This window comes from Emys orbicularis, chromosome 1 (assembly GCF_028017835.1).
Source record: "Emys orbicularis isolate rEmyOrb1 chromosome 1, rEmyOrb1.hap1, whole genome shotgun sequence".
NCBI lineage: Eukaryota > Metazoa > Chordata > Testudines > Emydidae > Emys > Emys orbicularis.
Genome location: NC_088683.1, coordinates 16,499,417 through 16,526,923, shown reverse-complemented (window position 1 = coordinate 16,526,923; position 27,507 = coordinate 16,499,417). Strand labels below are relative to the sequence as shown.

At 40.1% G+C, this 27,507-nt stretch overlaps 1 protein-coding gene across 3 annotated transcripts in view; it reads right to left on the bottom strand.

Annotated features, from left to right (window-relative positions):
- Window positions 1-14,305: 14,305 nt before the first annotated feature.
- CELF2 (CUGBP Elav-like family member 2) overlaps window positions 14,306-27,507 on the bottom strand; it is a 445,244-nt gene continuing 432,042 nt past the window's right edge. For all 3 annotated transcript variants that reach the window (XM_065419232.1, XM_065419240.1, XM_065419247.1), the window contains 4 exons: window positions 22,648-22,827; window positions 19,442-19,585; window positions 15,919-16,090; window positions 14,306-14,577 (listed from right to left, as the gene is read on the bottom strand). In XM_065419232.1, coding sequence (XP_065275304.1) covers window positions 15,963-16,090; window positions 19,442-19,585; window positions 22,648-22,827 — 452 coding nt within the window. In that variant the 3' untranslated portion in view covers window positions 14,306-14,577; window positions 15,919-15,962. The remainder of the gene's footprint in view (window positions 14,578-15,918; window positions 16,091-19,441; window positions 19,586-22,647; window positions 22,828-27,507) is intronic.

Below are 27,507 nucleotides of genomic sequence, written 5' to 3'. Positions count from 1 at the left end.
GGCTCTTGCCAGTACGCCATACTGGGGCGTACTGGCTTACTTTCACCTCTGCCCATCCACCTCCTGGGTGTGGTGTTCTGGCCCATCTAGTGGCATCAAGACCACTTAGAGAGAGAGAAAAAAAATGAGTCTGTTCTGCAGCTTTAGCTAAGAGTCAGTTGGCTTTTAGCTCATGCACTAAGCTCCAGAGGTCGCAGGTTTGATTCCACCTGCCGACAACCGGGGTCCGTCGGCATTACATAGAGACATAGCATAAGAGAGAAAGGCCATTTTTGTGATGTGATGGCTATATATGTGAACTGCCAGGGAGAAAGTCTCGACCCTGTCGCCTGGTTAGTGGGGGCAACTGCTTCTTCTGTTTGTCTACAATGTCTCCCTGTCCATCTATTGTTATGGCCCCCGTAACTAGAGTAGTTAAGCATCTCGCACCCATGGATACATTTATCTTCACAGCACTCCTATGAGGTAAGGAAGTAGTGCTAGCGTCATATTATAGCTGGGAAATTAATAGTATGGCTACACTACCCTGCGATAGCTATGTTGCCTTAGCTATGCCAGCATAAGCCCATAGCATAGATGCCGCCTATCCCGATGGAAGGCGTTTAGGAACACCACCTCCCCCAACAACGTTCGTCTGGTGACGTAGTGGCAGCTACACTGGGGGGCAAGGGATTAGGTTGGCATAGCTACAGTGCTCAGGGCTGTGGCGTTTTCATACCATTAACTGACATAGTAGCTACATTGACCTACATTTAAGTGTAGCCCAGGTCTCAGAGATTAAGGCCCAGAGCCTCAAAGGCAGTGGCTCTCAACCTTTCCAGACACTGTACTCTGTTCAGGACTCTGATTCGTCTTGTGTACCCAAGTTTCACCTCACTTAAAAACTACTTGCTTACAAAATCAGACATACAAATACAAAAGTGTCACAGCACACCATTGCTGCGGTTCTCATCTTTACCAGGTAATTATAAACTAACTCAATGGGAATATAACTATTGTATTTACATTTCAGTGTATAGTATATGGAGCAGTATATACACGTCATTGAAATTTTAATTTGTACTGACTTTTGCTAGTGCTTTTTATGTAGCCTGTTGTAAAACTAGCCCCTCCCCCCCCGGAAGACCTCTGTGTACCCCCAGGGGCACTCCCCCCCCCTTGTTGAGAACCACTGCTCAAAGGCACTTGCGTGTCGCACCCCCTCCGTTTTGCAATGCCTAGTCCCCTAGGTGGCCTGTTACCTAGTGGAATCCTTAGCTTTGCGTTAGGCTCCCCACAGAATGCATGGGGAAAAGTAGGTGCCTAAGGGAATAACTTCCTGAAGCCAATCAGCTGGCTGGGGAGCCAACTAAACTAGCCAGGAGAGGCTAGGGACCACTGAGGCAAATGGCCAGGAAAGGAGATGTGCTAAGTAGCTGACCTGGTGCACCTGGCTGACAGGTGCTTGTGATCATTAACTGTGACCCTTTCCCTAGCGTGAGGCACCTAAGCCTGATCAGCCACTTAGGTAGCCCATAGCCTAGCAGCTGAAATCATCGCTCCCTCTTTCGATTGCTCTTGCTCACATTTTATACCGCGCTCATGCTTGCTGTACATGTCCCCAGTGGCTCTCTTTTATATGGGTGCTGTGCTGTTCCCCAACTTGTCAGTGGCCTGCATCTGGCTCTTCTGCTGCAGCTAGCAGGTGTGCTCTGAGCACACCTATGGGACTGAGCTCTGCTTGTGAGATTCCCATTTTGGGGGCTTTGATTTGAATTAGGACGCTGAGCTCATTAGCTGTGGGGCAGCCTCAAGGCTTAGGTGGCTTTGCAAATGTCACCTGGTGGGGACTTTAGGCATCACTGCTCAGCTTCCACCTAACCCTGTAGGTGCCTAATATCTTTGAGGACCTGGGCCTTTGTGACCTGTCCGAGGTGTTACAGGAAGTGTGTGGCAGAGCTGGGAAAGGAATGAACATCTCCTGAGTTTCAGACTGGCACCTTTACTACAAGGCCAGCTTTTCCTCCCAGCCTCCTATACACACTGCTGCTATTTGTCCACACTGGACCTCCTGCTGATCATTAATCTCCTCCTAAACGCAGGAAGCACATTCAGAGCAGACAGCTAGGGTATGGAGCTACAGTTCCTCCCTGACTCAGTTCTTAGAGTGTGACCACTCCATTGTTTCTGTTTTTCCTGCACTCAGAAGATTGGTCTGTCTCTTTCGCTCTCTGTCTGAAAGTAATTATTCCTCAAAGTAGCCATCATCTGTTCCAAACATCAGCTGGACTGAATGAGGAACAGGTTAGCAAGAAACACTGTGTGTCTTTTTAGATTCGGACTAATATTGCTAGCCAGGTTAACAAGCTTGTGGCAAGTCTAGCATATTTGCTATATCTTCTGACTCTCAACTTACAAGGCAGCTTATCTTGTCAGTCTCTCATGATGGAGGCTGCGTTGCAGCAAATTCTCTCATTAGACAAGCAGTCAGTTTCTTCTCAGCTGAGGTCGTGTGTCCAGGCTCTCTGTGCTTTATTAACCACCAAGGCTCTCAGAGGCTGGTTTGCAAGTTTAATGTCCAGGTTAGCATTTGGGGACATTGCCTCAAGAGCGTGCAACTGGTTTCAGCTCAGTTTGTATGACTCAGGTTTCTTCTGTTTTCCAAATGATGCTCTTTCCCAACATATATTATATACCTGCACGTTCTCCATCCCCCCAGGAAGGGTCACTGTTTTTCCACAGCCTGCTTTAAAGGAATGGATCCTTTAAACAGCACCATTAGAAATTTGTCTGATGTCATTAAGTTAGGGGTGTGCTTATCCATACTAGGGTAAATGAAACCTTTGTGGTCTGCCTACCCTGTTGATTTATAAATGTGCATTCCCCTCAGAGAAATCACATGAAAGTTCAGCAGTTTAACATGAAATCAGATATAGCCATCTGTCCCAACAACAAAGTGACTTGTAAATGCTTTTAAGGGAGAGGAAGTGCTGACCCAAGCCAATATTTGATTCAGGCTCTTGTAATACACAACATTATAGTATCTGAGCTGCTTCCAGTGCTTTAAGATACGTGACTAGCAACTGTCTATATGGTGGAAGGACTCATGGAAAATCTGAACAAAGCATATGCAACATTCACCATCCCAAGTCACTGGCAGGGTTTGAACCCCAGACTTTCATCACCAAAGCACAGAGCTTTGCCATTGGAGCATAAGGCCTTTGCTGCTTTACAGTATGCAATGTGTGCTAGAGAGTAAAACTATCAAAGTGATGAGGTGCTTTTGAAATTTTACCCAGAGTGTGTTAATGGGGCTGTGTTCTGGTAATCAGAAATTACCAGTGTTAATTAGAAAGACTGAGAAAAATCTATTTTGGTCTCAGCAAAAATACCAACAAACCTTTGCACTAAAAGTTAATCAAAGGGTCCAGTCTCTCCAAGTTGATCTCACACGTTTCACCGATAACCCAGCAATTTACTCACATGCTGTACCTGAAGGTATTCCCAACAGCAGTGAGCTCAGACTAGGACATCACTCTCTGAAGTATTTCTTTCAAAAGGCAACAATGTCAGTTGGATGCCTGTTTGTTTCTATTACAAGGTCCACCAGACCTATAACCAACTTGTTTATGCGAAAGAGCATACTGCCATTAATGCTAATGGGGCTTGGGTGCATAAATCCCTGTTAATTGATATAGGAATGTATCCCAGAAGTGTTAACTTTACTGCTGATTTAGCTGAAGGATATAGATGTGTGTGAGAAGGAAATATTAGCATTCATGTAAAACAATTAGGCTATTAACCGTGGGCAAATGATTCAGAAAATGACTGCAACTTTCCAGATCCCTTTAGTGGAAAAAGAAAGTATGTTGATGAGAAAAATCAGAGGGAATATAAACATGGGGTAATCACTGTTTAGGCTGAGCTGGTAGCACCACCTATTATTCAGGTTGCCTGACAATTCCCATTGTAAGACCCTGTCTTCAGCTACTTGTAACTTTGCCAGACTTTAATGTTTGGGCTGAAATTTTCCATGCTGTGCATATGCGCCTCAGGCTAAATTTTTTGGAAAATGTCAGCCAAAGTAGTTCAGCTGTTTCTGAGAATGAGGCTAGGGAAAACTGCCTATGAAAAAAAAATTCTGGCAACCTTTTCTTTGAACAGTTCTAGTGCACACATGCTTTGGAGCAGGGACTTGAAACATAGCCTTTGTATCAGCCATGTGCCTTTTTGCCATCCCCATGAAAAACTGTCCAAATCTGACCAAGTTATCAGCCTTTCCTGCGCAGTAGAGACTTGCTAAAGCTTCACAGCTAAAAGCTCTGAAGATTTTGTCCTCACTGAGCATGCTTAAGCTTTTCACAGCTCATTGTACTGACCAGATTGCTCAGTCATCATCCCCTCACAACCCAGGGCTTCAGGGGCAAAGGCCAGAATTTCCCTGAAATGGCTACTCATGGCTTGGGGGATGGGCACTGAAACTGAGAACAGGGAGCCTACCCCTCTGGTGTTCTCAGTGTCCCCTCCCCTGGACTAGGAGGTGGGAAAGAAGTAGACTGACATTAAGAACGGCTGTACTGGGTCAGACCAAAGGTCCATCTAGCCCAGTATCCTGTCTACCGACAGTGGCCAATGCCAGGTGCCCCAGAGGGAGTGGACCAACAGGCAATGATCAAGTGATCTCTCTCCTGCCATCCATCTCCATCCTCTGACAAACAGAGGCTAGGGACACCATTCCTTACCCATCCTGGCTAATAGCCATTAATGGACTTAACCACCATGAATTTATCCAGTTCTCTTTTAAATGCTGTTATAGTCCTAGCCTTCACAACCTCCTCAGGTAAGGAGTTCCACAAGTTGACTGTGCGCTGCGTGAAGAAGAACTTCCTTGTATTTGTTTTAAACCTGCTGCCTATTAATTTCATTTGGTGACCCCTAGTTCTTGTATTATGGGAATAAGTAAATAACTTTTCCTTATCCACTTTCTCCACATCACTCATGATTTTATATACCTCTATCATATCCCCCCCTTAGTCTCCTCTTTTCCAAGCTGAAGAGTCCTAGCCTCTTTAATCTCTCCTCATATGGGACCCGTTCCAAACCCCTAATCATTTTAGTTGCCCTTTTCTGAACCTTTTCTAGTGCCAGTATATCTTTTTTAGATGAGGAGACCACATCTGTACGCAGTATTCGAGATGTGGGCGTACCATTGATTTATATAAGGGCAATGATATATCCTCAGTCTTATTCTCTATCCCCTTTTTAATGATCCCTAACATCCTGTTTGCTTTTTTGACCACCTCTGCACACTGCGCGGACATCTTCAGAGAACTATCCACAATGACTCCAAGATCTTTTTCCTGACTTGTAGCTAAATTAGCCCCCATCATATTGTATGTATAGTTGGGGTTATTTTTTCCAATGTGCATTACTTTACATTTATCCACATTAAATTTCATTTGCCATTTTGTTGCCCAATCACTTAGTTTTGTGAGATCTTTTTAAAGTTCATCACAGTCTGCTTTGGTCTTAACTATCTTGAGCAGTTTAGTATCATCTGCAAACTTTGCCACCTCACTGTTTACCCCTTTCTCCAGATCATTTATAAATAAGTTGAATAGGATTGGTTCGAGCACTGACCCTTGGGGAACACCACTAGTTACCCCTCTCCATTCTGAGAATTTACCATTAATTCCTACCCTTTGTTCCCGGCCTTTTAACTGACAACAGGTCTGGTGAAACTGGGACTAGAGGAGGGGCAAGGGTGAGGGACTGGGATCTGGGAGTGAAGGGGAGACTAGAAGCAAGGGGAGAAGACTGGTAGCCAGTTGGTCGAGGGGGAACACCAAGATCGGATGAGGAGCTGGAGAGAAGAAACTAGGACTGGTTGGGCAAAGAGACTAGGAGAAGGGGCCAAGGAAGGGGGCAGAGGGGAGAATGAGTTTGGACGAGGGGCCCGGAGAGCAAATCTAGGAGAGTCGCTGAGGGGAGGGGAGGGGAGAGGTAGATTGGATGAGGAGCAGGGCTTGGGAACAGGGACAGGCTGGGCATGGAGCCTAGGACTTGATGTGAGGTTGAGGCAGACTGAGACTTGAACAGCAAGACTGGAGGGGGAGATAGCACTTTATATGTTCAAAGCACAGATCCTATTGACTTCAGTTGCAACTGTGAATGCTCAGCACTTCTGCAAAATCAGACCCTGGGGTTTCAAGTAGTATATCCAGAAAATGAGGCACACACAGTTAGTGACCACTTGGTAAACGTTTGGTTTAAGTGACTTGCCCAACATCACACAAGAACTCTGTGGCACAGGCAGAGAGAGACTAATTCTGCAGGGCAGCATTCAACTGCATTAACCATGAGACCACCATCCTTGCTCTTCCTGCAGTCCCCTGCCTCATTCCTGTCAGACCTTCCAACTTCTGCAACAAATGAAGCAAGGGGTCCTATAACAATCTCCTTTATTACACAACCCTGGTTCATCCCCAGACAAGGTCTGTTCTGTGCACTGAATGAAGCAGAGGTCCTGTGGAAAAAATAGTATGTGATCATGTAATCAAAGACTGTATCATAATGCACAGGCATGAGGGGGCAGAATTAAGGTTGCACGGGCAACTTTAAATCTGGCATTTCCTAACTTTTGACTGCTTGACTATGCACCTTTAATGTTCTCTTTGTGTAACGTTTGCATGGAATTTAATATTGATACTACATCAGTGCCCATGAAGCCCCATCAGGCTCAGGCTCACCTTACTGAGTGTTGTGCAAACTCAAAGACATGGGGCGCAGTCCTGATCTCATTGACGTCAACGCCCATTGACTTCAGTGGGGCCAGGATTTCACTCATGGTCTCTTCCCCAAAGGCCTGGGCACTGGATGTCGCTTCTTAACTTAGTTTGCTAATCACCTAGGACCATTTTCTAGGTGGAAACTATTAGATTGCCAGGAATTTTGATAATGATACTGGTGGATGTAAAATGAACCGAGTAATTCAGTTAAAAAGAACATGCTCCTGGTTTTATCCTGCATAAAGGCTGAGATTGTTGTTAAGTTTACTAATCAGAACAAGTCTAGACATTTCCATAAATATAGGTATCCAGGTGGAGGGATTGTTTCAACTTTATGTCTTCATGCCAAATCTACTACCTTAGCGAATACACTTCTTAAAGCATTTTGCAGGGTTTTAGTTGTGAGACTCCCATTAAAATCCATGCGAATCACGCAGCTACAATTCCACAGAACGCTTTGAAAATTTACCCCCGTCATTTTTGATGATCAAATATTTCTTTTATTGCTTTTTTAAGGCTTGAATGCAGCAATATATATATGTCAAAAGACCTATCAACCTGTAGAGCATTGCGTATATTTTACTTTTATATTTTACTATTTACTTGTGTATGTTTTTTTTAATTCTAAGCATATTCTATAGAATTATAGAGAAGAAAAGAGATCACATACAGAAACATACTAGATTTATGAAGTGTATGGAAGGAATCTTACACTTTAACTGTTCTCTGAAGTCTGTAGCCACTGAGAACAATATTCTATTTTCTTTGATATAGTCTTAACATTGCAACAACCATATCTTGATAACAGTGTTGGAAAGTGCTGACTTTTGATATTTTTTTGCTGCAAATTTCAGTGGGGATATGACTTTCCCCCAATTCCAGGAACCTACTTTTCTCTCAGTTACTAAGGAAAGATTAAGTATTCCGTACAATCAGTTTGCCTAGGTAGCTTTAAACTTTGTGTACCCCGTGAGATTTAATAAAACAAAAAACAAACCCTAGAAACACTTTTTTTCCTTTTAATGCTCATAAAATGTTACAGACAACAGAATCCTTTCTTAAGCTTTATTTAAGAAATCGATTACTATTATAGTTCAATATAGATAAGACACATCCAGTATTGTGTTCCTGATAGCAAGTGCATAGATTTTGTTACGATATAATTTTTTCCACTCAATAGCATGTTTCATGGTCACACGAAGGGACACGCCCAGTGATTTTGCTAGAGCATGAGAGAGAAAAACAGAACACAGCAAAGTAGTGAAACTACAACAGAGATGAGGAACAAAAACAGTCAAGCGAGCTAGTAGTACAGTCGATTCCTGATAAGTGAATAATCTGATTGCTTGGTCACAATGCTTTATTCACTTATCAGGAATGATTCACAGTACATTTTGTGGGTTACATTGTTTTCCCTAGCCTAATCCCTAAGAACCAAACTGGGCAAAGGCACACATACTCTGGTGGGGTATTTTTTCATCAGCAAGTCTTGTGACAGTTTGGTAATTTCCCATGGTGATACACATACAGCTAACAAAGAGACATTTTGCTAACACTGCAAGGTGCCTGACTTAATTGAAATTAAAAGCATGCATTTAAGCAGGACAAACTGTACAGCTGCATGGCTTTACACAACTCATTTCCCCCCATTGTTGGTGGTTTTTTTTTTTTTTTGTAAAGAACTGGGGATTTTTGTCCTCATGAGGTGTTTTTTTTTTTAAAAAAAAACCCCTGTAATATTGGATCTTTTTAATTAAATTGTGTTCAGAAGAAAAGATCTTGAACTCAACTTGATCTTCCCTACCAACAAACTGATGAGTTTCAAAAGAACCACCTACGATGACTTAAAAACATAGGCCTCAATTCTGATCGCACACTGGTGTAAATCAGGAGTTACTCAATTGAAATCACGGTTATCAGAATCGGCATCATAGACTCAAGAGATGTAAAACACCTATTAGGTCACCCAGAGTATCCTTCTGCTCCCAGTGCAGGATTGTCCCCTACAGGCCCCTGTAATTTTAGATTAAAATCAGAGCTGCATAGGAGGTGTTTGCTAGAAATTTGAACTCTGACAATGAAGCCTGTAGATGATGACTTCAGCTTGCTTGGGGCTCCAGAACTCATGCCCCACTTGCCGTTTATACTCACAGAAGAAAGAAAAACAATGAGAAAGACAAATAAATTAAAAGCAAAACGAGGCCAACTCATGAGCCAGAAAATTTCAAAACTGTTCCAAGCACAGGAGCCAACATAGCTGCCAAAACCTTAAGGAAACACTCAGTGTGCCATGACCTTCTAATAGGATGTTAGTTTCGGGCGTGTTTGTGTGTGTGAGCCAAAGCCAGAGCATCAGAGAGACCGGAAAAGAGGATACAAGAGGGAGGAATGTTGTTTGGGTCTCATAAGAGCACTTTTAAGTGGTCTTCGATTCCTGAGCATCAGAGAGAGAGTGGGACAAAGGGAAGGGGATGGGGGATATGGCTTGAGTTCCAGAGAACACTTCGGAGTGCTTTTTCCCCATCCCGTGGGATTATTTTACTCTCCAAATTTTAAAGTTTTATATCTGTGATCAGACAAAAGAGTGAAGAGAGACTTTGCAAACCATGACAGCATTTATTTTTCTTTGCAGATTTTATTTGATTCTATTAGACACCAGTCCAAGGGACAGTGGAGAGATTCTTGTGAGCCAACCCCTGCCCCCTGCTACCATATTTCTTTTTTGCATGGAGATTTGATGTTTTAATATGCAGCGCTGAGAAAGATCCACTTTGTAAGCACCCAAGGAAAAAATTGCCCATTTGCGCACTTGGGGAAAATGTTTTACTTCTATTGCCTTTAATAGTTAAAAGCTCTGCCTGGGTTCACTTAGCTTTATTTTTATTTTTTTATATCTATACATATACTATATATAACAAGCTTGTTCACCTGGTAGATTTTTCTCAGTCTGTGATAGCTCTAGTTAAATTGTGATTAGTTTTTAAGGAGTCTTTGATGCCACCAGATTACTGTACAGTTTGGAAGAAATCCCACGGCTATAGCCTCCTTTTCTTGTATGTTTCAGATGCCTCTGCAAAGCAGTAGCACAGCCATTTTTCAAAAAATATATCACTTGAATTGATCTCTGTAATCCACTTCCTCCAGACTGATTGAAACAGCAAAGCAAAAAAACTTTTCACGTAGCCTCACATTTCTCTGTTTGTGTGTGTTTGTGTGTATCAGCTTTTGTGGTCAGAAGACTAACAAAAGCCATCTTTAATATGACTTTGCAGGCAGTCATTTAAAATGATCTCCTGCTCAGATTATCAAAGGGACAAAACCACTAGGGGAGGGGGAAAAATGTAAAATAAACCAAAGACAGCTTAAGTGTGCAAGTCCTCTTTCACCCCCCAATCAGATATTCACTTAGGTGGAATCGACTGTATCTTTTGTACACAACAAATAGGAAAAAAATAAAAAAAAAACAGGGACGTGAAACAGTGAGGTGTGTAGATGTATTACCAACACATAATGACCACCAACAATACAACACACGAAGAGAGAGACAAGTATTAGGAAAATGGTTTAATATTGGAGACAGAAGCAAAAAACTGCATCACACAATAACATACATTACAAAAATAAGTCTGACTGTTTCAACTACACGGTTATGTTCACAATGAGGACAGAAGAATCAGAAAAAACTTTGATCTAAACAGCAAAAAAGCAAACCCCTAAAGTTGTAACTAATACATTTATCCACGTAAAGTGACCGAGTACTCCTAATTCTAATTATCTTATTGTGTAACTGCACAATACAGAATAAAAAGTGAAACTTACCGCTTGTTTTTTTTAAAGACAAAATTCTAAACACTAGATATAAGCAAAAGGAAAAAAAAGATAGCAAGCCAAAGTTTTTAATTCTCTAAACAAAACCAACTCTCTTTCTACCAACCAGAAATCAAACTCGAAAATCAGTCATGGTCAGGGGGCCCACAAGAGTAAGCCACAAAAAATTCCATTTGTTTTTTAATCTCCAGTATAAAAAGTTCCACTGGTACAAAATGCATAAGTACAATCAAGTTGTAGAAATAGGAAAGCCTGCTTTTTTTTTTTTTTTTTTTTTTTTGGCTCAAATTCCATCAAACAACAAAATCCAAATGCATCAATAAAACAGAAACAATACTCAAATGGTCTTACAGTTTCCACTAAGTTGCATTAACTTTGGCTTTTCTCAGACAATACTTAAAAATTAGTTTGTAATTCTAAACAAAATAATAGTATTGTTAATCTACAAACAACAATTCTCACAGCACGAAAAAAAACCCCCCAAAACCCAAACCCCAAAACAAAACACAAATACATAGGTTTTTTTGTATGACATTATCCAAAAGGTAATGAAACTACAGGTTTTTTTTCCTTTTGTTAATTAGCACTTAAGATAATAAAAACAGAAACAGTAATATGATTTCAGAGTAGCACAAGCCAAGGAACTATAACCCCTATGGTGAAAGAAAGATGAACTTGTTAGTCATTTGAGGACTGCCATTTCATTGCAATTAGCTAATTTGTTTGAAAAACTACTAGTCTCTTCTTTTGATTAGAATTTTGGAAAGCAATTTCCATTGTTTTTCTTCCTTTCTTATTAGGCCCTTTGCAACCTTGCAGCTTTTTTCCTTTCAATATTTTGAAAGAGAACTGGGAGATAATTCGTCTCTAAGGAGATATAAGCTTTATTTTTATTATTATTTATAAAGGCAAACTTTCCCCCCAATGACCCACATTCGTCACCTGGAAACACAGAAACATTCCCTGCTAAAAATGCTGGGCCAGATCCTCATCCGTTGGTGTAAATCATGGGGGTGGGGTGGGGTGTCTTCTGAAGTCTATGAAGCTATGCCAGTTTACAGCAGCTGGGGTTCTAGGATATTAACTCTAACATTCTAACTGGACTCTAAACCTGCAGTTCGCACTGGGGCTGCTGCATTGAAGGGATCTGAAAAACCGTTGGAAATTTATATGGTGGATAAAATGAGAAGAATTAGTGAAACAGAAAAAACATCAGATTATATTCTCATATTATATATATATGTGCATATATATAATATAATGGGTGATGATACTTTGAATAAGCAAAATTGCTGCAAGAATTACAAAATAGCCCTCAAAGGGTGTAGGAAGGCCTCCGCAGTAGTAAAAACATGTGAGAATAATATAGATCATTTAGTTATAAGTGCATGTGCTATAAGGAGGAAACTTTTTTGCATCACTAGAGGCTAGTCCTTTCCATCCCAGGGCTTCTACATAAACGAGCATTTAAGCAAAGTTGGGGACGAGAGACAGAGTGCACCACCTGTGTCTTTATGCTGTTCATATAGGGCTTCACTTTTAATTTTAGAGGCTTTGAATATAACCAAATAGGAATAGATAATGGAAGAAGATATGGCACTTAGTTATCAGAAGCAGGTACTGCTGCTCACATGCATTGAATTGGCAATGGATTCTATTTTCCAGTAGTAAAGAACCAAATTTGGTCACTGGTGGCGACTCGTGCTGTAGACATGCAATCCAGTCAAATTTAAAAGGCAGTGAAAAGGCTACCAGCATCTCTTTTTGGGTTCCTTACATAGGGCTCAATCCAACAAACAACCACTTAAGTCACATACATATTCTCATTGACTACTGGCGCAAGTAAAGTTACTTGGGTGAGTGTCTGTAGGATTGGGCCCATATATTGTCAATACGAATAACGGCAGATAACACCAAGAATTACAGCATATGTAAACTTTATCCATAAAAAGTAGTTTAACTGCAGTACACATTGAATTTTCACCCAGGAAGATCTAGTGCATCTGATTTAAGCAAAAGTTCATTTATTTAATTACAAAAATATTGTTTTTTCTCCTCAATGTTTTCAAATGGTGGAATAACCACTCCAATCTGGGAGCGGCTCACACAATAGATAATTAAATAATTGTTTTTTTATTTTATTTTATTAATACTGAATAGCATATTCCAGCAGCATATTAAAAGCTCTTTAAGAAAAGACAAAAAACCCAAAATCTAAAAAGGAAAACCACAAGTTAATTACTGTTTTAAATAATTTTAGTTATAGATACAGAAGAAATTTAGACAGCAGTAAAATAATTTTTTGTCCTTCAGATCTGCCCTGTGCATTTTTCTGATTTCAACCATGTATTAAATAAACCACAAAAAACTAAGTATATATATATATATTTATATATATAGATATATATATAAAAATAAACAGCAAAATGGTGAATGTATAAAAGGTATTAACACTCAAGACAGCTCTGGGTGGAAAGGGTTAAAAGTTCAAAACTTTCTCACCTTAGAGGTTTCCATACATTATGAAGAAAATACATTGTGAGGTTTGCTTTCACAGCATTGATGTGCAGAGTGGTTAAAAAAGTGAAACATGGGCACTTATACAATGTTTTACAAAAAACATCAAAGAGAAATAACAAACAATAACAATTTCAGGCAACAAGACCACAGGATAGCAAGTTAACAAACTTTTTAACCTCTTTTTTTTCTTTAAATATTAGGGATTTATACAAAACACATAATAAAATACCCATGTTATCAAATTACTTCACACAAGAAACACACTGAAGCTCTAGGAAGAAAGTACCTTTGGAATTTGGCACTATATTTTCACTGATTTTTTTTCTTTAAAAGAAAAACCGATCACATTTTGCTGAACACAAACACATCTAAATTGTCCACAATAAAAAAATGACATCAATGCGTCACAAGCCAACACAAACTTATTCTGGAATATTTTTAAATTTTTCACATGAAATTTTTTTTTTTAAGCAAACAACTTTTTTTTAAACTCATTTTTCGTTGTTGTTGTTCAAGTAAACCAATTTCAAACTTGTCTTTTATAAACACAGAACACTTAAGACCATAAGACTCATGATGAAACCACAACTTAATTCACAGAAGCACCAACGTAACACGGTTTACAGTAACCTTTCTCCTGTACATTGAAACAGTATAAAATATAGGTAATTTCATGTGCATTAAACCATGGATTGTCTAACTGTGAGTCAGTTCAGCAAAAGGTGACACAAATAGGTAGCATTTGCCCTAAAACAGGGTAAATATTTTCTTATACTAATCTACAAAAAGTGGTTCTATATATATATTTTAATGAGAAAGTGAGCCACCTAAAATGGCCTTATCAAAAAACTTTACACTGCCTGAAAAATGTAAAAACTATTACAGACCTCTAGAGACTTAAAATCAGACAGTTTTTTTTCTCAAACTGTTTTGGAAGTAGTCTGTTAGAAACCAACATTCTGTGCCTCTGGACACATATTGCTATTGTCACCAGTGACCAGGCAGAATGCCAATCCCTGTATAATACTTTCAAGTCTGTTATTTTATTTATTTATTTATTTATTTTTGGAAAAGGAAAAAAAAAAAAAAAAGAGAGAGAAAGAAAAAAAAAGAAAGCAAGCAAAAACATTTTTGCCACAGGTTTTTTGTTTTTGTTTTGTTGTTGTTGTTTTTTGTTTTGTTTTAAACCCTATCATTAATTTGTCTAATAATAAATTTCAGTCTTGCATGAATGCAGCAATGTTTTTTCACATTGACTTCCCAGAATTCATAGCTAGATGAGGTCACATGCAAATTTCAAAGGTCAAACTAGATCAAAGGTCAGTAGGAGAACCAAATATGATGTGAGGTCAGAAAGACATCAGAAACAATGACGGGACGATGAAACTTTTTTTTTTTTTTTTTTTTTTAGACGCCACAGGGACATGCTAGGCAAACGATGAACTAACGGGCATGGAGATGTCTAGGGAAAAAACAAGGAAGAGGAAAAAAGTTACATAGAATCTATGCAGCAGAAACAAAATCACTTTTATGGGTGCAGGAGAAAACTAATGCAAATCTTTCATCATTAGAGTCTATGAGCCATTCACATAATTTGCATTAACTTACAATACTCATCAACAACAGCACAATGAAACCCCAAAAGAATCCATCTGAAAAGAGTTAGAGAAGATGGATTCATCTTTGGGAGGAGGAGAGAAGAAAGAACCATTTTCAACAAATGTAACATAAGGGGTAGGGGGAAGAAAAAAGTCAGACAACTGAACTTTAAACTAGAAAATGGAAACTACAAACAAAATAACCAGACAAGTACAAACAAGAGGATAAAAGCATGAACTGTAAAGGATGTAGGGTTCAACGGTGAAAAAGCGCCCATTCTTGGCACAATTACTCTAGAGACTACTTCAAAGGATCTAGCTAGCATAGAGAGCTGCTCTTTAGGTATCCAATAAGTTAACAATAGGCAATAAATAACTTCCATTATTTCTGAGGCAGTAAAAATTTTGTATAAAAATAGAAATGCTTTTTACAAATAAAATTTACAGGCCTGTGGCTTTCTTTTTTATTTATTATTATTATTAAATTTATCTCTCAAGAAACATCAAGTATCGTCACTCATTTTATTTTATTTTATTTTTATTTTAAACCCTGTAGCTTTAGAAACAGATCTCTAAATCTTTTTTACATTATTCCTTTCCAAAAAACTAAAGAAAACTAAAAAAAAAAAAAGTGAACTATAAAGACGACCAGTGTAATATCAGACTAATAGAATGTTATGTTGATTTGAACCCCTAAACAAAAACAAAAAATAAAAATAAAAATCATTTTCAAAAACAAACCGATGTAGTGGAAAGACTTTTTGTTGTCATTGTCTCACAATAAGTGCTTCTGCTGGCATAAGACCATTATGTTTAACCTATAAACTGCTGGTGCCACCCTGATAAGATTGGGTCCATACATACAAAACAGCTTTTATTTCCCCTAAGTGTGCTAATGGCACCAGGGTTCACAGAGTTAAATTGCACCTTTTTTTTTTTTTGGTCGCTTTTAATTCTTAAGATATCGTTTCTTTAAAAAAAAAAAAAAGAAAAAAACCGGAGATAAATTATGTCGCAAAATAAAATACAGTAACACAACTCAGTAATTACTTGGCCTGGAAACAGCAGCCAAGTTTAATTGTGGTGAGTGGGGAAATGGAAGCGATAACTGTAAAAATAATTGTCTCTTGGTGAAGATTGGCAATATGTTCTTCCTTAGCCCCCCCTCCCCCCCACAGAAGGGCAGGTTTGCTCATGGGACTTACCCTAAGAAAGCTAAAACAAGAGCAGTGAGCATCTGGGGTTAAGATCAGTAAGGTTTGCTGTCGTTTTTGGAGCGTTTCAGCTGAACCTTCAAGCGTTTCATGCCAATCTGAAAGCCGTTCATAGCCTGGATAGCAGCTTGCGCAGAGACTGGATTGTCATAGCTAACAAAACCTACAAAATACAGAATGGAGGGGGAAAGAAAGTGAAGATAGGTTAGAACAAAAGAAGAGGGGACTGGCTCGATATACAGAAAAAAAGAGTTCGTTGTTAGTACTTTTTCTTTTAAGTGACATGTTCATTTCACGACTTTCCTTCATTCCTTTGATTATGCTTCACATTCCTTCCCTCCTAATCCATCCCAACTCTCCCCTTATCTTGCTAGGGTTCAGCATTTTGCTACCTCACCATATGCAGCTGGGACAGCAATCAAACAGCTGAGGTGTCCAAGAGCTGTATGACAAGGGGCAGTACAGTATCTCTCTCTCTGGTATTTTAGATGGTCCCCCATCACTGCAGTGTCTGAGTGCCTCACAATCATTAATGTCTTTATCCTCACAACACACCTGTAGGTAGGGAAGTGCTATTATCCCCAGGTACAGAGAGGCTAAGTGATTTGTTCGAGGTCACTCAGGATGTCTTGGCAGAGCAGGGATGAAACATGGGTTTCCCATGGCTCTAATAATAATGATACTTTGCACTTCTATAGCACTTGTCATCTCAGGATCCCAATGGACCTTGCATACCTTAATTAATAAGTGTCATGGCCCTGGAATGGGGGTAGGCAAGTATAGAGGTTAAATGACAGGTCAATAGCAGAACTGGGAACAGAACCCCCCCAGGTCTTCTGCCTCCCTCGCCTCAGCACTGACTTTTAGATAGTGTTCTTTCCCTGTACTGACTATGGCTGGTTTGGTTTAAATTTCTTGTCCCCTGGAGACTCAACGCACTCTTTTCCTCATGCACTCTAATCTCCCTGAGCTAGAAGCTTCAACTCATTTTCATATCTGGGCCTCCCACTCTTAATTGCAAAGCACTCCTGACTATCACTCTACCTCTGCTCTGGCTAATTACTGCATTGCAGCCTGGTATTATGCATCTACTTTGACATGCTCCCTTTAATTTCCACTTGAAATTGTCTTAATGAATTATTCTAGATTAGATTAAAGTGTGTATCCCTCTCTTACTCATCACCCTCTTTTCCTTCTCCCCTGGCACTGGCACTGAGGTTTTTCACCCACACTCCTCTGCTAACCCCTTCATCATATCCAGTTTGTGTTCACCCAGATAAAATGCTCACCCGGAGCCTCCCCGTCTCTTGTCTTGATTACTCAACTTCCTCCTCTCTGGCTTTCCTGACACTCACTTTTCCCTCTCAAGTCATTCAAAATGCAGCTGCTAAGATCATCTTCCTGATCATCGCCTCCCTCTTTGTGTCCCTTCACTAGCTTCCTTTTCTCCACCACATCAGATTCAAACTTTTACATTTAGGGGGCCTTCCCACCTCTGACCCTCTTGTTTATTCACACTCGCATCTAATGAAATAGATCCAACCCCCTTCACTCTATTTGGTCAAGGAAGCTAGCCTTGCTCAGTCATTTATTCACTTCTCCCACACGCACTTTCACAATTCCTGCATTCTGCCACTAGGCATGGAACATGGAATATTTTACCTAAATGTCTGTCAAATCGCTATCCTGTCCTCCTTCCCGTCCCGCATCAAAAGAAAAAAAACATTTCTTTTATGTTGCCTGTGGGAATCTGGCCTCCCCTCTAATTTTTTCCTTTCCTTGTTGCATCTGTTTGTTACATCATGTCTTAAATTTAGACTGTAGGCTCTTCAGGGCAAGGACTTCCTCTTCCTATGCATTGGCAAAGAATTTAGTATGATGAGGCCCTGATCCTGATTTTTATCTCTGGGTGCTACTGTAACATAAATAATAAATATTTTTAATAATAATTAGTGCCAGTGCTTTTCTTTCTCACATGGCAGACTTCACTTACCATTTCCCTGGAGTATTTCTCCCCCCCTCTTCCTTTTAGACTTTCTCGCTTTTGTGATGGTGGATCAGCAGCCTTGTAGACTGAAACCCTTTGGTTCATCTATACAGCAGGTGCTGCCGAGGCAGCTGCTATGAAAACTTCCTTATACCACCCCTGACCTGGAGGGACCTCTCTAGATGTGAAAGGGCAGGTTCATCCTTATTCCCCTCAAACCTTGGAGCCTCTGCTGAGATGGACAACAAGAATGCAATTAGTGCCTGTGGCCACCTATCTGCTGAAAGTGGGTTCTCTCTTTTTTGGAGGCAGCGTGTATCAAAGTTAGAGCACCAGACTGGGAGTCAGCACACCTGGGTTACGTTCCCAACTCTGCAAGTGATTCAGGGAGAGACCTGGGATGAGTCCCTTAGCCCCTCTATGCTTCAGTTTCTCCATCTAGAAAGGGCTTTCCCCCACCTTTATAAAACGTGGGAGATCTTCAGATTAAAAGGTGCTAGAAGATTGCAAAGTATTATTACCATTACTGTTATCCCAAGTAACTCTATTCCATGTGCAATGACCAATTCTGACATGAGAGAAATGGGCTCATGAGACAGACAATCTCCGTTTTCAGGGAAAAAGTGAGAACTCTCATTAAGAAACCACAAACTGGCTTTTCTAAAGTCAAATAAGATGCCAAAAATGTAAAATGAAAGGGACATGCTTCTAAATAAAGCTGAGGGGCTGTGATATTTTATGTAAAACCAGCTTCTTCTGTAGACTGTCACCATCTCAGATCCTGATCATATCATTTACTTGATATATGAACTTAATACATTGATGCTGCAAGCAGAGGTGTTTACTTACATTTTGTAATACAGTTTATCAAAGTATAGAGACAGGATATGTATGTAATCAAGGTATTGGTATGCATCTGATCAACCCTAGATCCTGTTTTATTTCAGAAGGGTTTAAGCATCAGACATACTTCTTCATGTGATCCTTAGTTATCTAATTTCCCTGCAGCTCAAGCATTCTACATGAAACCTGACACTGACTGTACCCCTCTTCATCCCCTGCCCTATCATAACGACACATGCTACCTGTACAGTTGAACCTACTTGTAATACTTGTAGATGCACGTATGGGCAGCAACTAGCTGTAACATATTCTCTGCTACATATGTGTACACTATACAAACACTAATTGCACAGTACTGTACTTAACCCAGAAGTACAAGTAATGGGTTAAACACAGAGAGTTTTAAAGAGGTTCGGCTATACAATAGAGGATAATTAGGTATCCATAATAAGGCAGCTTAATAGTGTAGTAAATGGCATTCCCCCACATAGGGTGTAATTAGTTTCATGTACTTGACACATCCATAGTAGATGTCAGACTGGAAGGTTTTTTTTCAAATCCAGTTTTTAGTTTGAACTGCTTTGTCTGTGCATCTTTCTGTACTTTTGAGGATTACAAGCCATAGCTCTGGGATCAGGTTCACCATGTACAGTTTTACTTTTCAATTGATTAAATGTTGCTTACCAAAGCACTTGCTCAGATTGGTCTGTTTATCAATGAAGACTTTAGCAGAGATAACATTCCCAAAGGGCATGAACATCTGCAGAATGTCCTGGTCTCCAAACTCCTGGGGGAGGTGGTAAATAAAGAGGTTTGCCCCTTCTGGACCTTTAGAGACAGGAAAACCACAAAAAAACAGTATGAAAAGAGCTATTAGAAGAGTTCTATTTCATCTCTCTTTTTTGGTAATTTAGAAGGTGATGGGCAAACACAGTTCAGTTTCAGACTTTTTGAAGTAACAAAAACAAAGCAAATGGACAAAATAGCAGTGGCTCTTTTATAGATTTGTACTTGATACCTCTATTATAAGAGACGCTGAACTGCAGCCTCCTTCTTAAACTCACGTAAGACTGCCGAGCTTGTCCTAAAGTAGGGTTATGGTTAGAAGAGTGACTGCATGAAAGTGGCACCTTCTTACGACAACTCTGCTCTCTGCGTCTCTTCAAGCTGTCCAGCTATGGAAGAGCGAGTTGAGTTCTATGCTGCCTCACACATCTTGTGTCAGCTAAACCAGAGACATTATTAGCGTAAGAGATAGAGCCCAGCTCAGTTCTAAAGATCCCATGTTTAAGCCTGCAGGGCAGGCAATTGGGGACAGGGGGAAGTAAAACAAACCTTCCTTTGACTTACAAACTGAGCTGGCTGATTTTCTTTGCAAATAACTGAGGGACAAAAAAAAAAAAAAAAAAAAGGAATGCTCATAATAAAATGTGTAGTCATTTTTCACAGTACACATGTTGTTTTAACAACAAAGAATCCGGTTAGAAAGCCCTCACCACCTGGCAGGGAACTCTGTCAAAAGAAGAGCTGGTCAAGATTTTTAACTAATTTTTTTCCCCCAACAACAAAAATGAATTTTCCTTGAAATGGAAGTGTTTGGGAAAATCTTTTTGAGTTCTGTGAAATTTCATATGAAAATATCCATTTCGTTTTTAACTGGAATTTTTTTTCTTTCAAACTGAGTTTTGTATTGGTTTTTGAAAGCCAGTTAACAGACATAAAATTGATTTGTTCACTGAGCTCTAGTCAGAAGTTTCTCATCATCAGCTCTGCCTCCCTATTACCATAATAATCTGGAAATGAAAAGAAGAGACTAAAGAAGACTTTCCAGTGTGAAACTGGACATGTGGCCTTCCTAGTCACAGAGCATCACGGGGATTCTAAGATGCCACACGATTCTGGTGCAGGCAGCTTCTGGAGTAGACTAAATGGATATTCCCTGGCTTGAGTGGAGACTAGATGTGTCTCAGATGTGCTGCGTTTGATTACTGTCTAGGGGAGGAGAGGAAAGTGCAGGCCAGACACTTATGGAGTACCTTCTGCAGCAGATTCATGGAGCCGCACTGGTGTTCACAATAGAGGAACCAGACTGCCTGCCCTCTCACAGCCTGAGGGGAGGGGCTGCAATATTTGCCCTAGACAGGGGGTGCATGGGTTGGAAGAAAACAAAAAACAAAACAAAAAAACCAACAACAAAACAACAGGGTGAAAAAAAAAGAATTTTATAAAATGAAATGGAAAAAAAATCACCTGGCAATATGGAAGAGAGGTCAAATGAAGTTTCTTCTTACAAACAAAACAAAACAAAAAAAAGTCCTCTCAACAAAATTAACTTTCTTAATCACTGAGCAAAACTGGTTTAACATAGATTGATAGCAGTATGCATAAAACAATTCACCCCATTTCATTTAACGTTTAATGCAATATTTTCCTCTGGTAGCTGGTTATCCTCCTCTAAATATTCCAGACTCCTAGCCATTCCATCAGAAGTCATATGTTGAAACACAAACACAGCCAGCAGAATTTAATAATGAAACTCGCTCACCTTAACAGTCCCCCACTGGAAAAGACAGCAAGATGACAAAGGCCTTTACTTTATAAGGGACACTGTCACATGGGGAATGATAAAACGTACTATTGATAAAAATGCTTTTGTGAACTTAAAAACAATGAAGATAATTTAAAAAAAATAAAAGCTAGTCCTACACTATTTGCCACCCAGTCACAACAGAGAATCAGCTTCGGTTTATGGTTTTATCCAATCTGAATGAAATGGAAATCAAAAACAAAAAACAATCGAACAAAGCCAGGGAGCCAAAATAGTGAGAAAAATAAATGAATTTTAAAAAATTATTTCAACTTCAATCATCTAAATTGTTAATGGTAAAAATGGTAAGAAAATTATAAAATATATATTTATTTTAATTTGACAGTGTCCCTATTAAATCCCTAGCGTTGAGGGTTTCAACATTGTCTGCCTAAGAGACACCATGTTCCATAACGATTCAAGAGACTATTTTAAAAGAGGATAAAAAACTTCTTTTGATGCCATTCACTAGCCCTTGTTCCAGTGTATCTCTGGCAAGAACAGTAAGTATAATGACGACTCTTTCTTAGAAGGCATACAAAACTTTTCTATCTTCTAAAATTAGCTGAAAGTTAAGGGGGTGGGAATTAAAAACAAAACCCCAAGAAGGCTGCCGGGGGAGAGAAGAGAGAGAGACTATCCTCATTTCGCTAAACATTTTGTGATTAGTATTAATTTATTCTTAGCACTAACTTCCTGAGGTTTATTTTGCTCTGTTGGCACAGAAAGAGGGGCAACCAATCACTTACTTGCTTCCCCTCAAGACCCACAATTAAACAAAGAACCACTCGATGTAATGACGGATCTCGTCATTAACCTGAAAACTAAAATCTAATAGCAGCTAGATGATCATAGCATACATAGAAACCACAAGGAGGAGAGGAAAGGGGAGAGTTACCCACACGACACTTCCTCCCTCACCCACCTTCCAACAACAACAAATTTATATATATATATATATATATATAATTTAAAAAAATGCTTTTAGGATGGTTTTCATTAGCAGTGTCTTTTGTAAGCAGCAGCCAATGAGTACTTTTACATTAACAAACAATGGGTGGTAAAATACACCTTGAAGGATAGATGGCAAAAACTAAATTAAAGGATAAAACAAAAACAACACTGAACAGGAAAGAAGAAAAGGTTAAAAATCAGTGGTTAGGCTCATCATGTTTCTTCAGAAAGCATCTATGAAGAAATAAGCCAAACCCAACCAATGTAGAAAGGCTGAATTTAGCTTATCGTAAAATTTGATATTGCTGCTTGAGATGTGTGCTTTGCGGCCCTAGCAGGTGCTGCTTACCTTCTTTCTGGCTGCCTGCAGCACTTTGTTGCTGTAACAAACTCTGACTGTACAATGTTGGCAGTGCTGCTGCAGCATACTGCTGAATTCCTGAGTAGGCCTGGGTGAGGGCGTCCATTGTGCCTGCTGTACCGTTCGTCAAGCCTGTTGCGCCAAGTCCTCCATTCAGGGCCGCCATACCTGAGAGCATTTGAGCAACTTTACAAAAAACCCAACAATAGAGAAAAGAAATTGCACTTGTTCATTAGTGCTTTCCAAAAGTAGTTGGCATTATATGACACCGACAATGACGGCAGTGCATGCAAGCCAGCACTTCACCAAATGGAACTGAAAACAACGAAACACAACTTCAGTAAAGATCACTTCGGCACAATGGTTTGATGACCAAATCTATTCACATGCAATCTGCTACTGGCAAGTACTGTAACACCGTGCTTCTGAAATTCTGTTCTTCCACGTGCCCCAAGACACACACATTGGGCTACATGATCTTGAGGCTATCCAAAGACTGTAGGAAGGAATTCACTTGATCAAGGGTGGATTCCTTGTGGTATTGGCAATGGGACAGAGTGTTCACTGGGACACAGTTCAAATCCAGACTGGTCATTAGTGACTGGAAATTACTACCATATGAATGAAGTTTGCCAATTAATTTTACATAGGCCACCAATCTCAGTTACCCACATTCCAAAACCACCACCACTACAGTTGGCACCCTTCTGTGCATTGCAGAACATGGGCAAGGTAACTGAATGGGCATGGAGGCATGGCTATCCTCTCACTCCTGGTATCTCCTGATCAGGGCTGGGAAGCATTGGCGGTGTGGTGTAGGGTAGCTAGCAGTGCTGCAATCTAAGCTGTGCCTGTCTTGCTGATAAAGAGAAATCTTTGGTCTCTAGTGTTGTCATTCCCTCGCTTCTTATTGGCAGTAACATCACTTTATAAACACTGGTCTGCACCCTGCTAAATAGCATATTAACTTAACTGGGATGACTGCCAGGGAGGACATTCAGGGCAAGGACTCTAAGCTATGGATAAATGGCACACCCAATCCATTTATATGGCACTGTCTGTGATGAGAGTTTTATATCTCTGAATTGATGGTTGACAGCAAAAACTTCTTGTGGTGCAGCCTTCTATGCCACTTCTTTTTCCTATTATAGTTGTTAAATGTGTCACCTGTGTCTTCAAGTGCTACAGTGAAAAGTTTTAATATTAATTTTTACAGCAATTCGTGGAATAAAAGTGAATTTTCTCCCTACATTTAGATATAGGCCTTGCAGTACTGGAAAGGGCAGCAGATTGGAACAAATTTAGAGAAGAGCAGTAAAATGATTAAAAGAACTAAGGGCTTGGATTTTCAGAAGAGCTGATGACCCATACTTCCAACCAAAGGCAATGGGAGCTGCAGGGACTCAGCAAAATTGAAAATCTGGCCAGATTTCAGAAGTGACTAGTGAACTTGTGTGCCTGAATTTATGGGTGCCTAACTTGAGGGAATTTCAATGGGACATGATTTTCAGAGACTGCTGAGCACCTGCCCTCTGAAAATCATACCCCCTCTTTAAGGTGTCTCCAGTTGGGCACATAAAAATGGAAACATCCAAAATCACTAGTTACTGTTGAAAATTTAGGCTATGATGCGTAGATAGTAGCTTGGCAAAATGATGACTAAGGTGGGGCCGGGGGACATGTTAAATACCAAAGGTGGCAAACCCAAAGGAAGGGAGAGAGGAATTATTTGGAGTGGGAATAAGGGGGCATGTATGTTGGAGAAAGGTGAGGAAGTTAAGCTGAGCACAATTTATGGCAACGGTCTTGAAAAAAATTAACCATTAAATCTTAGACTGTGCAACAGTCTTCTCCAAGGGAAGTGGCAGAAACCCTATCATATGGCAGGTTTCAGAGTAGCAGCCGTGTTAGTCTGTATCCGCAAAAAGAACAGGAGTACTTGTGGCACCTTAGAGACTAACACATTTATTAGAGCATAAGCTTTCGTGGGCTACAGCCCACTTCTTCGGATGCAATTTAAAGATGGACTGGCACTAAGAAGTGTACTGCAGGAAGCAATCCTGCCTTGATAGAGAACGATGAAGAGGATTACTGAATAGCTCTTTTCCATCTCAAATGTATTGATCCTAGCACAGTGTATTCCTATGAGCTTCTGATAACCATGACCATTGTTCAAGTGGCACCTTCTTGCTTTTCACTAGGGTCTATGCCAATTAGGAGGATTCTACTATATAAATTATACCCTTTGATATTAGCATAATTTGTGTAACATTAACACTGGACAGAGATGCGATATTCCGCCATCTCTGCTTAGTAAAATGTCTTGCACTTGGAAGTTCTAGAACTGGGAGGGCGGCAGAGGACGCTGGATGCCAACCCACCACATCACAAAAACGAAAGAGCCAAGCCTGTTTTGGAACACAAAATAGCCAGATTTTTTTGGGTAAGTGGTGCTGAATAAGTGTAAGAAAAACCTCATTATGAATAATGAGACACCAATATACTTCTATGAAATGTTTTCCATCCAAGAGGAAGAGCTTTTGAAAATAGGGATTCAGCACAGCAATTGTGTTAAAATAATGGGTTCGTGCTGGTTGAGAAGCCCTTAATCAGCTCCTGCCACTCCAGCCCCAATCAAGGGGCTGGAGGGATAGCTCAGTGGTTTGAGCATTGGCCTGCTAAACCCAGGGTTATGAGTTCAATCCTTGAGGGGGCCATTTAGGGATCTGGGGCAAAAATCTGTCTGGGGCTTGGTCCTGCTTTGAGCAGGGGGTTGGACTAGATGACCTCCTGAGGTCCCTTCCAACCCTAATAGTCTATGATTCTGTGAAAAGCCTGTTGTAGGCAAAGTAGCTGTGAAGCCTGTATATAGTTAGGAACTGGTGGTGAGAAACCTTTTGAGAATAAAGAGCTCGGGTGTTGCACCAGATTGAAATGTCCCTGACTCATCGAAGAGGGAGGCCCAGGGGCCAAATACTCACGGGCGCAGCGTGAACCCCATTACAGTTTGGTATTGAAATCTAACTGCAACCCTACCAAGAGATCTGAATATTGTTTTCTGCCATTGCTTGTGTGTGTGTGTTTGTTTTTGCAACACTGGTTGAATTAAATGACCCCAATAAACCACTTCTTGTCTCTGGCCCTTTTTGTACAGTGTTGAAATAACTTGATGATAGAGAAACTATCAAGATAACAAGTTATCTTCTATGAGTCATCAGCCCATTAACAAAACACTTTCTGTGTTACCAAACTCTACTCTGGGCAAGTCCTCTTCACGTGAGCCTATAGCCTCTACCACCAGGCTATTTCAGATCATTAAACAGAAAGCCCTGTTTGACAGCACTGCTAGTGGGAAGGACACTGCTACCATCACTACAATAGACACGGCTAAATTTATTTCTACCTTGAGCAAAACAGATCTGTAGAAAGGCCTCTGATCCTTGATATTATTTACTCTCCTCTTCCATTGTTTTTATAAAATGTTCTATGGCCTAATAGCACTGGCTTGAGTTAAGCGGAGTATGGAGAGGCAAAGTGTAAATATCGTCACATAGCTCTACCAATGCACCTCCACTTGTTCTGCGCTGTGTAAAGTAATTATTCTATCCCTGGGTTTCTAAAGGGGGGGCCTAAATTTTCCAAAGTGATGAATAAAAATAATAGATTATAATACTTAGCAGTTCCACTGCCCTCTGTCAAAGAATCTCAAAGAGCTTTACAAACATTATTATGTTAAAGTTTCTCTCTGCCCCTGTGAGGTAGATCAATGCCATTTTCCCTGTTTTACACATGAGGAAACAGACAGAAAGGATAAATGACTTTACCCAGGATCACATGAAATGTCTGTCAGAGCCAGCAATAGTATTCAGATCTCTTCACTCTGAGTCTTCTTTCTTAATCACAAGACCATCTTTTTCCCCCTCCTCGCATTAGTGATTTCATTATTACACATCAGATTCTTTTCATTAGTAACTTTATTTGAATTTACTTCTTCAAAGGCCACAGTCTAACACATTATCCCACTGTGCCGCCCAGTCTCCGTGAACTGGCTTTTTAGTTATCCAAAGATTTTGGGGTCTTCCTAGTTGCTGAATCTTCCTGTTCCCAGAAGAGAAACTTAATTGAAAGAAAGTCACTTCGGGATAGGTTGTGGCTGGCTGCACTTCCTAGTCCTTCCTGAAAGATTGCCTTTTACCATTGGCCACTTCAGATTCTACTTCTCAAACCTGTTTCCTTTCAGCTATAATCTCAACCATTTGTGTAAACAAATGATCAAATCTGCATTTGTCTTCAGCACCCTTTTCTAACTCATTCATGGCTTGTACCTAGCTCCACTTGTGCTTTAGAAGGCTAGCATTAATTCCACAAGCATGTATCATTGGTTCCAGCTTTTATGGGCAATTATACCATTTCACACGACTGAGAGCTTGGTTTTACTGGCCAGTGATTCTATATCCCATTAAACTGCTCATGGTCTAGCCCTGCCACGGGACACAGAAGGTTCCCAACCAAATTTTCATGACTACATGCTCCATGACAGGTTAGAGTGCAAACAACTGAATGGGAGATGGTTAGTGGGAGCATACCTGGGCCCAGAAACAGCATATTGTCAATACAGATAGGGGATGCCTCTAATTATAGTCTCAAAAGGGTTAACTACCATTAGTTCCACGAGTGCCAGAGGCTGATAATCAGTGTCATAGTATTTTCAAGAGAGAAAGAGGTGTCAATCACATCACAGCATATGAGAAAGCAGTGCACTTTCTGAATCTCACTGCAAAACATTTATTTCAAACTCAAACACACACAGATATTATTCCATGCCATCTGCGGAAACATTCACAAATA